The sequence below is a fragment of the Fonsecaea monophora genome, assembly GCF_001642475.1.
Source record: "Fonsecaea monophora strain CBS 269.37 chromosome Unknown Scaff30, whole genome shotgun sequence".
Lineage (NCBI taxonomy): Eukaryota > Fungi > Ascomycota > Eurotiomycetes > Chaetothyriales > Herpotrichiellaceae > Fonsecaea > Fonsecaea monophora.
The window spans coordinates 175526-190041 of record NW_019173961.1 but is presented as its reverse complement, the minus strand read 5'-3'; the positions used below and the strand labels follow the sequence as shown (position 1 = coordinate 190041).

Sequence of the window (14516 nt, the reverse complement as noted above, 5' to 3'; positions counted from 1 at the left end):
GGTACATCTAAGTACAATAACCTCGACTACGACCAGACCATTGAAGACCCTTCCAGTAGAAGCACCACGGCTAACCCCATACAAGGCCTAGCCACACGACCTTCCTCCATACGAAGTCCTTTTCTAGGAAGGTATAGACACCATATCCGATGCTGAATATAGCTAGGCTACAGAAGGCCTATCTGCCCAGCGGTCTCGACAAAGACGGTGGGATAGACACAAAATAGGTGCTAATACAGAGACTTTACGACAATACTCCTATAATTCACGTTGTAGTCTTCAAGTCTAAGATTAATACAGGTATAACCGATAGAGACAATCTATCGATCTCCCCAGGGTTTTATAAAATTATCTCCATAGTTAAAGGTGTAGAAGTAGTGTTGCCAGGCGCGTGTTTTGCCCTAATAGTTTCGTGGTCTGTCCAACCTTTTTTTTGTCGGGACCCCCTCCCTGCCTACCTAGACTAGAAGCACCTTAAGAGGTAATATCATTATTCGCGTTCGCAACAAGGTAATTCTCGCACGGGAGATGAAATAACCGCACGTTGACCGTGGCAGGTACCCCCGACTTACTACTTCCTAGGTAGGTAGACGGCATCCCTCGCTCGGCACACAGAATAACCCATAGGTAGTTACCCCGAAACGACGACGCCCAAAACTGATAGCGACATACGTAGATGTGACTCCTCCTACTTCCCCAATATAGAACGGGGGGAAAGCCGTGCCGGTCCATCCTCGGCCCAGACGAGGCGAGGCGAGGGATACGAGATGAACGGGGAACAACACCAAGACACCAATCTTATAGTAAGAGGAGAAGAACGCTGAAGGGCGACGCAAAGATGGTCAGTATAGCTAGCTGACAAAGGACGAGACAGAAGGACGAGACAGATCAGAGACAAATACGAAAGATGCAATAGATGATCAATTCAATTCCAGGTATAGAAAGAAAGAGACGTGCACACATACGAACTATGGAAAAAATCAAATCAAACCAATCTCAAGGGTATCTCTTTTGCGCAAAAATTCAATCAGCTTTGGTGCTTCCTGGTGCCATTCCCACTACCTCCCCTCCTCCTCAGAGGTCTTATTATAATCCCAGAAAAACCAAAGCACCCCCTCTGTTCTGTGAAGGGGCTCGGGGAGTTGATCCCTTCTCTTACTCGTTCATTCAGTCATTTGTTCTTCTTTCCAGATTGCAAATATGTCATCCAACCTCAAGTCCAAAAACGCCAATGCCATGCTCAGATGCCCGGGAAAGATTCGATCGGCATCTTAGCCCAAATTCCAAACAAACATAGATCAAAACCCAGAACAGAATAGATAACTCGGCTCGGTCGAGGCACCAGCTCATTCCGCCGGAGTAGTAGTAACTTTTGTGCGTAAATGATAGACGGTCGGTTGACCTCAATAACGTTGCAAGGTACCGCTCTCACAGTGCGAGAATGACCATGGCCGACAGCGATAGCGGAGGTCTTGAATATCTCGAGCCTGGCCGTCTTTGCCACGCCCAGGTATATTCCTGCAGCGACTTGTGTGAGTCATCTGAAAGAGGCAATCAAGCAAGCAAGGAGGAAGAAGCTCGATGCTTAGTGAAAAGAGAGAGAGGGAGGGAGGGAGGACTCCAGCGTCTCAGGCCAAGCTCCCGTTCTCTGGTGCGTAATTCTCTTCCGTCCATGTCTCCCTGGTGCGGTGTTGGGCCCGTCTCGATGGCGGCTTCTCATCTTCCTTTTCGGTGTCATCACTCCCTTCTTCGTCCAACTGCAACTCCACGTATCTCTCAGCTTCTGTTCACTCTCTTCCACCCCTCTTCGTCACACAAAGAAGGGCATAATGGGGGCGATCTTCGGGAGAAGAAATAGTGAGACTGGGAAAAGCAAGGGATCTATGCTTTGGAAGCAGTGAGACTCACAGCTTGGGTTCTAGGTCCTCCCGGCCTGTCCCTCGCGCTGTATGTGTTGAAAGCAGATCCAGCGCGGTATTCGGGTGGTGCGCCGGCATCGACGCCCGAGTGAAGTACTGGTGCTGTAAACGAAGGCGGTGGGATTGCGGCATGGTCCGCAAGACTCAGATGTCGGGTGCCGGGGATAAGCATCGCTGGAGAAGGCTCTTCGTACATTGGACTTTCGAGGCCCAAGCCAGCTTCCTCCAGTTGGCGAGCTTCGTACAGTCCGAATTGCTGTTCGATCTCCGCCGCGATCGCAGCGTCCGTTTCCTGAACTTGAACGGGCGGGGCTCCTCCTTCCGCCGACACCTGTATAGGTGTCTTGAGAGTAATATGGCTGCTTGAGACATTGGCACCTGGAGTACGAAAGGAAATGTTCAGCTCAACAGAATAAGTCCTTGAAACAATACAAGAATGGAATGTCGGCACAAAAACTCTGGGTCGGCCGCTGCTCGATGGCGTTGGAAGTGCGATCGGAACCGGCAGGGTGGCGGTGTAGAAAGGCGAGCCCATTTCATACGTGCACGTCGGTTCCGGGATCGATGATGTCGATGTCGTAGAATAGCCCGATGGTCGTCTAGAAAGATCCGACGAAGAGAAGCTTCCGCGGTCTGAAGGATCGTGGCGGACCCAAGAGACAGTCGATAGACAACGCGACGATAAGGCGACGGTTTCTGGATATATACCATGCAAAACGGACCAATTGTCATGTTTTCGAACCTCTGGAATGATTCTATACGGGGCAGCGCCGAAAAATGTATAGGCCTTCAATTTGCTGGCGATAGAGTCCAGCTGAGGAGGAACGTCGTCTGGAGAGGTAGGATCGAAGCGCAAATGGATGGTCGCCATTGAAGAAACCGGTTCTGTCTGCCGCTTCTGTGGGTGCGGAAGGCGGAGACTTCTGGGTTGAGTCGTCTCGGCCGTCAAACTGCCCACCTTGCCGATCTTGAAGAGGCCCTTTCTGACACTCTTCTCCTTGCGCATGACATGGTCCGACAGGTTGTCGTCAGTGTTCAGTGGGGGCGCTTCTTCTCTCGCAGGAATGATCCTGACGCGCTCCTCCTTGTCGGCCAGCTCCAACAGCCTGCCGACGGCGTTCCATCTTGTGATTCTGGCGCGGACGCTGTAGGTGATCTTGGACATGTCTGGTGCAAGGTCGTCCATCAGTGTACGACCGTCTCCGGAGACGCTGGGGTCGCCCAGGCTTGGGGGCAGCTGCAAATGTTGTTTCCTGATCTCTTCATTGTCGGCTTTGTGCGAGCAGATGAAGGGGAGTAATCTGTCGGGGACGACAAATGTGAAGGGGATCGAGTAAGTGACACCGGCCTCGAAGGTGCTGCCTTCCGGCAAGAGGCTTTCGGGAATCGGCTGTTGCACTTTTAGGAACGTATGTCTCCCTGTCGTGCGACCCGTGGTGGGGGCAGTGGTTGCGATCTTCTCGACGTATGTACAACTCCGGCCCTCGAATGTGATACTGACGTCGTCGAAAGAAGTGTCCTTCTCGAATCGGATGTCCACGCGGCCCTTGATCTCGTCATATGTAGCGTACGAGTGAACGAATTCTGCGTCGCCTTCTAGGACGATGTCGATTTCGCTCTTCTTGCGTAATCCGATCGCCGTAGCAATTGCTGAGCCTCGCCTCGAGGAGGACGGGAGGGCCAACGATCGAGACCGAGCCGAGTAAGAAGGTACTGCGGAGGAGAGAAAGGAAGGCATCTCGCCGGAGACAATTTGTCGAGGCGTGCTCATAGTGAAGAAGGAAGAAGAGAAGGAATCAGGAAATGCAAGGATGAATCACTGGGCGGTGATAACAACCGGTGACTTGCTAGCGATTGGGATTTCGGCCAACGGCCAAGCCGTCAATCCTCTGGGAACGAGGGGCTGTCGTCGACGCGATTACCAGATTCGGGCAGTCCAAGACACTTGGATAGGCTCTCGTGTCTCTCGTGGTTGTGTAGAATGCGGGGGTGGGTTGATCAGGTGGAAGGCTGTTCGGCGCAGGGTGATTGGAGAGTGATAAGGAGGAGAACTGGAAACAGGATGGGTTCAGGTACACAGCAAACGATGCCCTTCTCTCATTTATATGTCATGCCATGTTCACCGTATATACTCAGTCCCATCCACGACGACCACCACCACTACACAAACCACCGACTCAGCTGACAATTGTCAATTGGGAACCAAGCCTCGGATCGTATGATTCGTAAGCTCCACCGCCCAATAATTAATTGTGGGAAGTATCGAAAGGCGTAAACAAGTACAAGAAGTGGGAAAAAAAGGGAAAAACCCCCAAGGGATTCCCAGGCCCCGTGAAAAGTGAGTCATGGCGGGTGGAATAAGGGCAATTGACATGGTCAATTATGTTTTTTTTCCTCTTGTATAGTTTTGCATGCGAATGATGCGATGCGAAGGGCGGACCATAGACGGTAACAATCATTTGAGTAAATAATGGGTCCCCAAACTCCACCCCGCGTATACATTGGGCCCTTTGCTATACCTTAGGCCTCAAGTAAACCAATTGCAAGGGAGCACGGGGAGACAGCCGCCTATTGACCCGCGCCATGGGGACAAGTTCCATGTGGGTTTTGGCGACGTCCCTCTCCCCCAAGCGTGGGCCTATGAGTCGGTAACCAGCCTCGGTGAGCGCCCCTTAGTTGTCATTCCGCCCTCTTCTGGTACCCCTTGTAGGCCTGGAGGTAGTTGCTAAGTAAGCAAAGTGGATGCCTGGCCTTTGGTGCCTTGTCCTCTCAACTCCACCCTTTACGCCCTCCGATGACTTTGTCGCTCAACATCCCTCCTATTTTCAGTTTCTCTTTGTCACCGTAATCCACCCTTCCTGGCGTATTCTCAAGTCAAATTGAACGACAACCTTTAGTCCAAGTTCAAAACCAAAAAAAAATTCTTCATGTCATCCTCACTTTATGGTACTGACATTTCCTCATGGAGTTTCTGGGCAATATCCACCCACGTGCGCACTACTTCCCATCACATTCCAGTTCCAATTCGCACTCATGTCAGCCTGGGGCCTAACATGGAACAGCAGATTTTCCCGTGACACATATACCGCATCTGATCCTGCAGGGTCTTTCCTGTCGTCCTTGCCAATACTTGATGCACGCCGTGCACGCCCTACTCTGACGATGGGGTGAGACGGTGCAAAAGCTTCTCAACTCATGGTTCTCGTATTAGTCGAATATGGTCGGGATAATTGCTATACAATCTAGACCCTTCCTTATTGCCCGTCTATCATAAGATATCACTCTCCCCCTGGCGAGCCCTTGTGGGGAGAGAAAAAGTCGGAAGAAATCATCAGGACTGAATGATGTTCAGTCCACCTTAACGCCCCCGTATATCCGTCGAACAAAAATGTACGCCGTCAGGAACCCAATGGTGCCCGTTGCCAACGAATACACTGCACAAGCAAGGCCGCTGTAGCTGAAAAACAAGAGACTGCTCACAAACCCGTCAATGTGTAGGCGCGTGGCATAGTACCACACCGAGTACACAAAGATCCAAAACCCCGAAGCTCCCCCCACGAAAAACGACTGCCACCACCAGTGGTAATTTTCAGCACAAAGTTGTATGTATGTTGCGATGATGACCGTCTCGGCGATGGTGATGGACAGGAGAGCCGAGATGATGCTCAAGAACCCGAAGACGTAGTAGTAGGATGACTTGTCCAGATACAGTGATTTGAAGACAAACATCAATTCGATGAAGAGCACGGCAAAGGCCACCAGCCCAGCGCCCAGAGCGAGTGTGATTTGCTGTTTCATGTACCATGCCTGTGGCGGGATCTGACGAGGAATCGCATTGGTCTTGGTCGGATGTTCCCAGCCAGGTGATCGGTAGAAGCCCCAATAGGACCCCAGGTGAACAAGAGGAAGCTGGATCAGCAGCCACAAAGACGCCAGCCCCAAGAGAGTGGAAAATGGTAGTGCGGTCGAGGATGCTTGTGCCCAGCAGAAGAGGTTGAGGACAAAGACAAGGGTAAACAAGAGACCCGGGAAGAGGAGCGCAGTCTGGTTCGTTCAGTCAGCACAGGAGAACCAGCAGCCTCAGCCAAATAACAACTCACCATCATTGTGTTCTTGCGCCAGTTCTGACCGCCGAAGGTCTTGTAGACCCGCGCAGAGAAATACCCCGAGAACCCACCGGCGAACACGAAGAGTCCTGCGCCCACGCTCAGGAACCCTCCGCGCCAGCTCGGATTCAGGATGCCAGCGCAGCTGAGACCCAGCAGTCCTACGATCACAAAGACCAGCTGGATTCCAGATCCAACCAAGGGAGCTAGGAGCCCACCGTACGGTGGAGGCCTGAAGACGTCGCCATGCAGAAGTTTCCAGCCGGTGATTTCTTCAAGTAGTTCCTCGTCCGAAGACAGCTCATCATCGGGTCCGTTGTCTGAGATCTTTTCCAGCAGCCCGCTGCTTGACTTTTTCTTCTCGCGCTTGCCGATCTTCAATCGGGCTTCTTCCAGGAGTCCGTCACCTCGACCTTTGACATCTCCTTGCATTGTCCGTCCCCAGATGACGATGCAAATTGCGCCCAGAATGCCTGATATGATTAGGGAGTTGACAATGGCCAGCCAGTGGGTGAAGGAACTCTCGGCTTGGTCATTGAAATAGAGGTCCCACCGGTTCGACCATTCCACTCCATTTTCCTCGAAGAAGTAGACCGAATACGTGTATGGGATTGTCATGGTAGCGCCGTCCTCCATGTCAATGGGGCTTTCAGGGATGTAGGATGAATCCGCATACTGTTCCATCGAATTGGTGGTGTTGCCAGGAATATAGAGGGTCAACGGCTCCTGTTCACCCGACACATCGAGCGGGCAGCCTGTCTCATTGCGTTGTCCCGCGTGAATGCTTTTGGGGTAGACCTCAAACCCAACAATGACTTTGCCGCCATTATCCCCAGCTTTTCCCGGAGCCCGCCGCCATCGGACCACGAGCGTATGGTGATTGTAGACATAGTACATCTCTTTACCAGTGACGATATCAAAGTCTTTGTAACCCATTTTGAACCCTGATGCGTAGTACTTCCGAGTCCGATCGACGGTGACAAACGAGGTAGCTCCGGGGAGATTGTCGAGAATCCATTCGGTGATGTATTCATCCTCAATTAGCTGTTGAGCCCATTTCAACTCTTTCCGGCCCACCACGCGATCGCACAGATACTGACAATCTATGTCCTGACCCATGATGATCTCCAGGTCCGAAGTCTTGATCCTGTCGCCCCGGAGAACCTCGCCCAGATTGAGGGGGACACTATGGCCGCTGGCAAAGGAGGAGCCATGGTGTTTGTTACCGGTGGGAGGGCAAACGAACGGCAAGTCGAAATACGCATACTGAAGCTGACTTTTATCTGAGTAGACCTTGTTCACAAGCAGCGGTACGTTCTCTTCGTCCCGATAGCTCCGTATTGACACGCCTGTACATTTGGTCAGTGCCTGGTATCTAATCATTGGCGGAGCCGAGGGCGGGCAGATCAATACCTGGGATATAGAAGGCGTGTGACAGGCAGGAGAACAAAATGACCACGCGGCTCAGCCAGGAGACGTGGAGCCGGACGTCTGGGGACATTGTGAAGATGACAGAATTAAATATTTAGCGAGTGAAATCGGCACCGATGGCCGGCTGGTAGGAAGAGAGAGTGAGAACAAAAGAAGACGAGGAGCAGGAAGAAGAGATAAGGTCGTGTGGTGTGAGAGAGCAACTACTCGTACAGTAGGTACGTGCCCATCAAACCTGGGGCTCCGTCGAAGCTTCGGGAGAGCAGAAGATGGGGATTCGCGAGCGCACCACAATGGGCCTGCAAGACGCCGAATCTGGTGTGTAATATTAAAATCGCAGATGCAGAATGCGGAAGACCAGGATACCTAGTAGAGGTGTGTTGTTCGTCCGCGCCTGGATCTTGATCTGTCTTGTTTCTTCTCTCTCTCTTTTTCCTCACTTTCTTTCAACTTCGCCTGCTTCTCTGTTACAGTCCCCTTCTGGGCAGGAGAAAACGTTGGGTGGAACTCCCGGACCACCAGGACCAGCTGGGCCCTTGACAAAATGGTGATTAGTGGATCACGTCAACGCGTGTCCGGATGGCGGATCGCCAGGGTGGGATTGACAAGCTGGTGGGCCTAGTGGCTTCCACTGCCTCAAGGGCCTCAAGTGCTAGCGACTCAGAATGGGTGGTACAGGCGGCACCTGGCGGCCATCAGGCAAGCGTCTGGGCTAAATATTTAAGGGGCAGGTGTGCCAAATGCTCCCTTTGGTGCCCTTGAGATCAGCCCGCAATCGAAGCATTGGGGGCATCGAAGATCCAATGCCATTTCCCCCAGACTCCCAGTCAGTGAGTTCCAGCTCGCCCCCTCTGACTCAGCCAGACACCCAGGCAGGCCAGGACACCTTACGGACAAACCCTCAGGGTTTCTATTCTTTGCATCTCGTTTGGATTCCTGACTACTCATGCCTCCAACAAAGGTGTGGAGCATTACCTACCCTGTCGTGCCTGTTTACCTGTCAGAGACAATGGAAGATTCGCCTCTTTTGCCATGGCCGCCATGGCCGAGAGGACCGAGAATCCCAACAGGCCAAGACTCGCCTCTCAATCTAGTCTGAAACATGCCCTCCAACCCGCAGCTGGACCAGCTCGACCAGTCACCACAGTCGCCTTCTGGACTGGACAACGTACGGAGCATGCGATGCGGCCTACGCCTTTACGTGTAAACCGAGTACAACGGTACCTCGTACAGTCTCGTTTCACTAGGGGCTTGATTGGTTGGTCCGGCCAAGTGCAAGTGCATCTGATACGATACGACCAAGTATATAGGGAGCGAGTACCTCGTACAAAACATTGAGGACAAAGGACTTGATACGCGCTCTGAGGCGAGTAGAATATGCTATCCGACGTGATATATCAAAGTTGTGTCAGATGTGTGGAAACGTCTTCGGGCCGGACCCTCCAAATATTCCAAGTTCGTCGGTTGCATCTTCCGAACTTGACGACATCGACGTCCCCTCCCAACACAAGCAGGTGAAAAGTTGAGAACTAACAGAACAGAAGTGCCCATATATTCAACGATACCAGGCTAAGGAAAAGGGCCGTGTCTCAATCTCTTGTGGTCCCAGTAAATATCAAAAAGGTTGCCATTGCGAGGAGAAAAGCAAAAGAGTCAACACCAGAATCACGAATCAGCGCAAACATCATGCCTTTTGCGACCATCAATGGCCACTCACTCCACTACACAGACATAGCCCCAGCATCGTCGTCGTCGTCGCAGTCATCGTCACCACCCACTCTCATCTTCGTGCACGGACTCGGCTCGACGCAGAACTACTACTTCCCCATCTTCCCCTTCTTGACCTCGTACCGATGTATCATCTTCGACAACTACGGCGCCGGACGCTCGACCTTTGAGCACGGGACCGAGACCTCGATCCCCTCCATCGCCAGCGACGTGCTCGGCCTCCTCACCCACCTCGGCGTCGACCGAGCCATCGTCCTGGGCTACTCCATGGGCGGCATGGTCCCGACGTATTTGGCATCCACGTCGCCCGACCGCGTCGTGGCCGGAATCTGCATCGGGCCCGTCCACCCGAGCGAGGCTGTGGCCAACGTCTTCAAACAGCGCATCCCCACCGTCCAGTCCCAGGGCATGGAGTCCATGGCCAACACCATCCCCAACGCCGCCACGGGACCCGGGGCCACGGCTCTCCAGAAAGCCCTCATCCGGGAAATGCTCCTCTCCCAATCTCCAGAGGGATACTGCGCAAACTGCCGCGCCATCGAACTCGCCACTCCCCCCGAGTACGCCAAGGTAAAGTGCCCGATGCTGATTATCGCAGGTGACCAGGACAAGTCCGCCCCACTGGCTGGCTGTGAGATGATTCTCAAGGAACTGGGCACGACCGCGGAGAAGAAGAAGTTGGTCGTGCTAAAAGGGATCGGGCACTGGCACTGCGTCGAGGCACCGGACGAGGTTGGCCGGTACGTGAGGCAGTTTGTCGAGCAACTACAAGTATAGATATAAAACCACTTTCAACGATCCTAGCTGGTTCCTGCTGCAGCATCTAACCAGTGTGCCATGACCGGCCGAAAATATTTGGATTCTCGACATAAACTAATGTGTTTTCGAATGGAGAATTCGGTCAGCTGTCCGTTGTACTTATAAGTGTCCCACGACGCCGGCCCGCGTGTTCCCCTTTCCCCAGGATAGAGAGAGAGCATTTGTTAGACATGAACATCAAACACTCTTAAGTGCCGCAACGACTCCCTCGCAGTGCTTGTAATCTGGCGTAATTCTTCAAAGGACCCTTCAATGCACCACTGTCTTCGAAGAGACGAGCGATTTCCCCCTTTCTCCCATCTACCGAAGCTCTTCTCAACACCTCTTCAAGTACAAGCCGTCTTGGACTGTACAAGCAATATGTCCTCAGAAACACCAAACACGTCCCCATGACATTCGGGACGCTCACTAGCCGCAATCAACATATCTCTGTCCCACCTGGGCAGAATCACATGCCTGCCTGCCGATATGCAATTCAATCTCAAAGACACAACAAAGGAAAAAAAAAGCCTGTGCCCTACCAAATTGGTATCTCAAATGGCCATTGCTCACTGGCTTCCAGACCAGACTGTCAGAATCTCGGACTGCTGAAGAGACGCAAAGACCTTCCCAAAGCGATTAAGAGTCGATATTTTTTCTTGACGGGTTATATTTTTTTGGAACCCTGTTTTCCCCAGGCCTGGCTCCCATATCCACAAGATGTCCATCCGTACTCGGTGATGTCTACCCAGCATCGAGAGCATTAAGTCAATAGACGCCGCGCTAGAAATGCCAAACAGACTTTTTGTCAATCATATACCGTTCTAATACGAACAAACGAAGTGAAGACGGCCGTACTGAACGCTTGATAACAGACTTTTGGAGCTCACAGAGCCACGTCCAGGACCAAGCTTACGTCCTGTACTTGCGGTCCCGCCAGATCTTCAAGAACTGGTATTAGATCCAGCAGCTCGTTGTCGTGCGCATCCGAGAACCAAGAGCTAATTGGAACGGCGTGTTGGGGATGGAAAATATAGGAGGTGGGAGAGTTGTCGATGATGATAGTTTCCTTCAAATCTCGACCGACTTGTGACAGGTCCTGGGAAAGTGTTAGCTCTGAATATTGGCGTGGGATGAGGCTTGTGAGCAAAACTTACCTTGACATAATTTCCTTGGTGATTGTAACAGCTCTCCCTGAAGAGCCTGTGATGAACAACGTGGTGGATGTCCAATTGATCCAGCAGAGGGTCTCCATATTTCGAAACAGAAGCAGTAAAGACGACCACCTCGTAAAGTTCGCCAACCCTCTTCATAAAGGTGTCCACACCCGGTCGCTTGATCACGTAGACATTGTGGTACTGACCCTCAATTTCGACGGGAATGGTGAAGTCGGCTTGATTGAGGATCTTGAAGCTGCTGTGCACCAAGGTCTCGTCCAAGTCGAGAATCAAACATTTACGTCCCTTCAGATGAGGCTGCACAGGAGGCAGCAGCCATGATTGTTTCTCTGGTGAGGCTTCTGGAATGGGGGCAGCCTCTTGGGGAGCAAACTGTTCTTGTCGTTTGGACAACGGCGGCGGTGGAGGTAAAGGCACTTGTGGTTGCAGTTCAGCAGGCTGTGGTGGCTCATCCAAGGGTTCTTCATCAACAACTGGAACAGCAGGAGGGGCATCTGCCATCTCCACGTCAGCAGCTGTCTTCTCGTTGCCCTCGAATCGTTGGGGCTCGGAAGGGTGTTCCGCTTCAGTGGGTGTGGCTGCTATCACGTTGACATCTGGTTTTGCCGAAGGCTCAGGCACAGTAACGGTGGTCGACCGGATCGGGTCTTCATCGCCATGAGATGCCATGTTTTGGTTAGTGATGTTTGTGGATGGTGTTGTGCCGCTCATGCCAGGAACTGTGACCTTTTCATGATAGATTTCCTCACGCGATATCCTCGGTCGTGACTCGTCAGGCTCCTTCTTATCCACAACTTCTACGTTACCTTCCTCCCCAGCCTTTCCCTGCGCAGTCGCGTCGTCAACGGGTGTTTTGCCTTCCAAAACCTTCTCGTTCTCCACGACCTCGTTTTGTTCTTGTGGTTTAGCCGTTCTTTGAAGCTGCGGTTGAATCTTGATTTTCTTTGCTGCAACATCGGGATCGTCTGATTTGGTGTCATCAGGGTAATCGGTTGGACTGCAGCAGTTCAGGAAGGCGAGCAACCCGCTACGTGCTTTCTTCTCGATCTTGGGAGCAGCCGTCTGTGGGAGAGGAGGAACAGGTTCTTTCGTGGTCTCGGCCGCCCGAGCTGCTCTAAGCGACCTTCGACTACCTCTGCTATTGTTCCTGCTTCTACTGAGAAGACTTCGCTTCGAACCTCGCCTGGGCGATGGAGGTGGCTCATCAGGGACGGCTGGGGTCGGGACGGTATTTTGGTCAGAAGACTTCTGGTTCGAGGATGTACGAGAGGGGATTTTGACAAGCGATGGCTGCTGTTTAGGCTTTTCTGTCATGGTCTCTGCAGGTTGGGAAGCTTCAGGAGCAGCTTGAGGTGAGGTGTTGGCAGCAGTGAAAGCGGCGTCATTGGCGGTGGTTTCTTGTCCTTGCAGGGAGGCGCCTAGATGTAGACATGTTAGAAACAAGAGTGCGCCATCGCGGCCCAACAGGTCGCAGGATGAGAGACCCGATTGAGATACTGAAAGTGAAAGGTCGGACCATACCTGGCGAGGGCCGAGTGGCAGCGCTGCCACTCATGTGGGGCGACGGACTGGCCTGCAGAGGCCTGCTCTTCGGTGTGCGCGCAGATGGGGGGAGCCGATAAGTTTAAAATCATGCGAAGAGATGGCGAGCAGCGGTCAAGATGATTCTCGAGATGGAATGGGCGAGCAGTCGCGCGCAAAAGAGCAGCGGGTTGGACAAGCGTGCGAGCGACAAGATTGAAGCGGCTGAACGGGGGCAATGGATGACGGTCGACAAGATACGGAGAATTGAAAGCCGGGTGGCTGGTTTCAAACGATCGATAGCAGACTGTAGGCAACTGGATTCATCTAAAGATGGAGATAGGGAGAGGCGCGTCGAGGTCGCAAGATACAGCACATGCGATACAGTAGCTGGTATGTGAAGAGGCTCACAGGTTTTTGGATGGGATGGTCGGTAGATTATTGAAGATCGAAAAGAAGTTCTGAGTAGTAGCGGGCTCAGCAGTGGTAATGGGGGCAATTGGGTGGTACGTACAGGGCAGGCGGGAGGGAAGTTGGTCGTGCTTGGAGGCTCGGAGGGTCAAGAGGGTTGAAATGGCCGGGGTTTTTCGATCAAGATCATTTCTCCAAGGCACCCTGGCACCCCCAAAAGGCAAGCAAGGCAAGTTCCTCCATCGTTGTCCTCTTTCCGTCCACTGTCTAGCCCTCTAGCCATCTAGCCACTACTCATAGTGCCCATCCATGCCTCGTCCATCCTCTGAACAAGAAGCTCCGGCGGCTTTGCGCTTGCTGGCCTGGTCGCCTGTTGGAGAGACAAGCTGCGCATGCTGGCGCCCATTTCCTTTCCAGACCTCACTCATCTTCGGTCACTTACCTACTCCGTACATACATTACGGCTTTCAATCCCTGAGGGTGTCCATGTTTCTAACCTCAGCTCCAATGGGATCCTTCGCTGGCCAAGTGTCAGGTCGATCATGTCGCCAGCTGCTGAACGCTTCCCAGGATCCCTTCCCCTTTCAGCCTCGACCGGTACGCCTCCTTTGCCTCCTGCGCCTCTTTGGCCCTCATTTTGCCCTCCTACAGTACGAGTACAAGCACAAGTCTCGTCGATTTTGCGCCCGGCTGTCACATCCCTGTTCGTCCCGTCGACCTTGTTTTGCCGCCTCGGCACCCCACCGATCGTGGCTGGACTCGAATAACCTTGCACACTCTACTCAGACGCTTTGTGCAAGGTACAACCGTCGCCATGATTGCAATTCCCACAGTCTTGATACTTGCTGCACAACTTCAGGTCTACCGAGTACTCCTCGATACTGCCGGACTAGTGCTGGGCATCAATCGCCATCGACCAGGGACTACTGCTCGTTATCCACAGGTCTGCACTCAGACGGAAATTGGGCAACAGCAGGGGATTGTCCGCCTCGGTAACCCCACGAATCGCAGCCGCTGGATCGTACGGACGGCTCGGACTCGCTAGCACTCTCTGAGTGTGAAAGTGGTGGGTTGTCAACCGCTAGCCTCCACTCCTGGACAGCTGTTGGGCGGTTGGCCAGCTCTTTCAGCACCTTGGACCTTGGAGCCGCTCCCCACGCTAGCCGAGCAGGCTAGTTTGTGATGGACGAGATCCCCTGTGCTTGTTACCTTGTAGCCGCCAGTCCCTTTTTCCTGCTGTGCTCCCTTCCATTGTGAAGCGTTTCGGAATGGCTTTTTCCAGAACATGACTGCCAATAGGGAAACGAAACAGGGTTGGAAATACCACATTGGGCACTCGATCTGACTGGTTTGTACGGCGCAATCGGAATTGCCGTTGAGTTCACTAGACGACAGAATACGGGGTACAGTTTTGACAGGCATCT

General features: G+C 52.7%; 4 protein-coding genes across 4 annotated transcripts; 1 reads left to right on the top strand and 3 right to left on the bottom strand.

Moving 5' to 3' along the window:
- Positions 1-1881: 1881 nt before the first annotated feature.
- AYO21_05043 (hypothetical protein) lies at positions 1882-3690 on the bottom strand (the record flags this gene model as incomplete). Its single annotated transcript, XM_022655014.1, has 1 exon — positions 1882-3690. One exon carries the CDS (start codon positions 3688-3690, stop codon positions 1882-1884), a length of 1809 nt encoding a protein of 602 aa, XP_022512697.1.
- Positions 3691-5267: 1577 nt separating this feature from the next.
- Positions 5268-7526, bottom strand: AYO21_05042 (hypothetical protein; the record flags this gene model as incomplete). The annotated part of the gene is made up of 3 exons (XM_022655013.1): positions 5268-5963; positions 6020-7374; positions 7439-7526. The coding sequence occupies 3 exons, from the start codon at positions 7524-7526 to the stop codon at positions 5268-5270; spliced, it is 2139 nt and encodes a 712-aa protein (XP_022512696.1).
- Positions 7527-9142: 1616 nt separating this feature from the next.
- Positions 9143-9961, top strand: AYO21_05041 (hypothetical protein; the record flags this gene model as incomplete). The annotated part of the gene is made up of 1 exon (XM_022655012.1): positions 9143-9961. One exon carries the CDS (start codon positions 9143-9145, stop codon positions 9959-9961), a length of 819 nt encoding a protein of 272 aa, XP_022512695.1.
- A 907-nt stretch (positions 9962-10868) lies between these two features.
- On the bottom strand, positions 10869-12715 carry AYO21_05040 (hypothetical protein; the record flags this gene model as incomplete). Its single annotated transcript, XM_022655011.1, has 3 exons — positions 10869-11081; positions 11140-12578; positions 12682-12715. The coding sequence occupies 3 exons, from the start codon at positions 12713-12715 to the stop codon at positions 10869-10871; spliced, it is 1686 nt and encodes a 561-aa protein (XP_022512694.1).
- Between the last annotated feature and the right edge of the window lie 1801 nt (positions 12716-14516).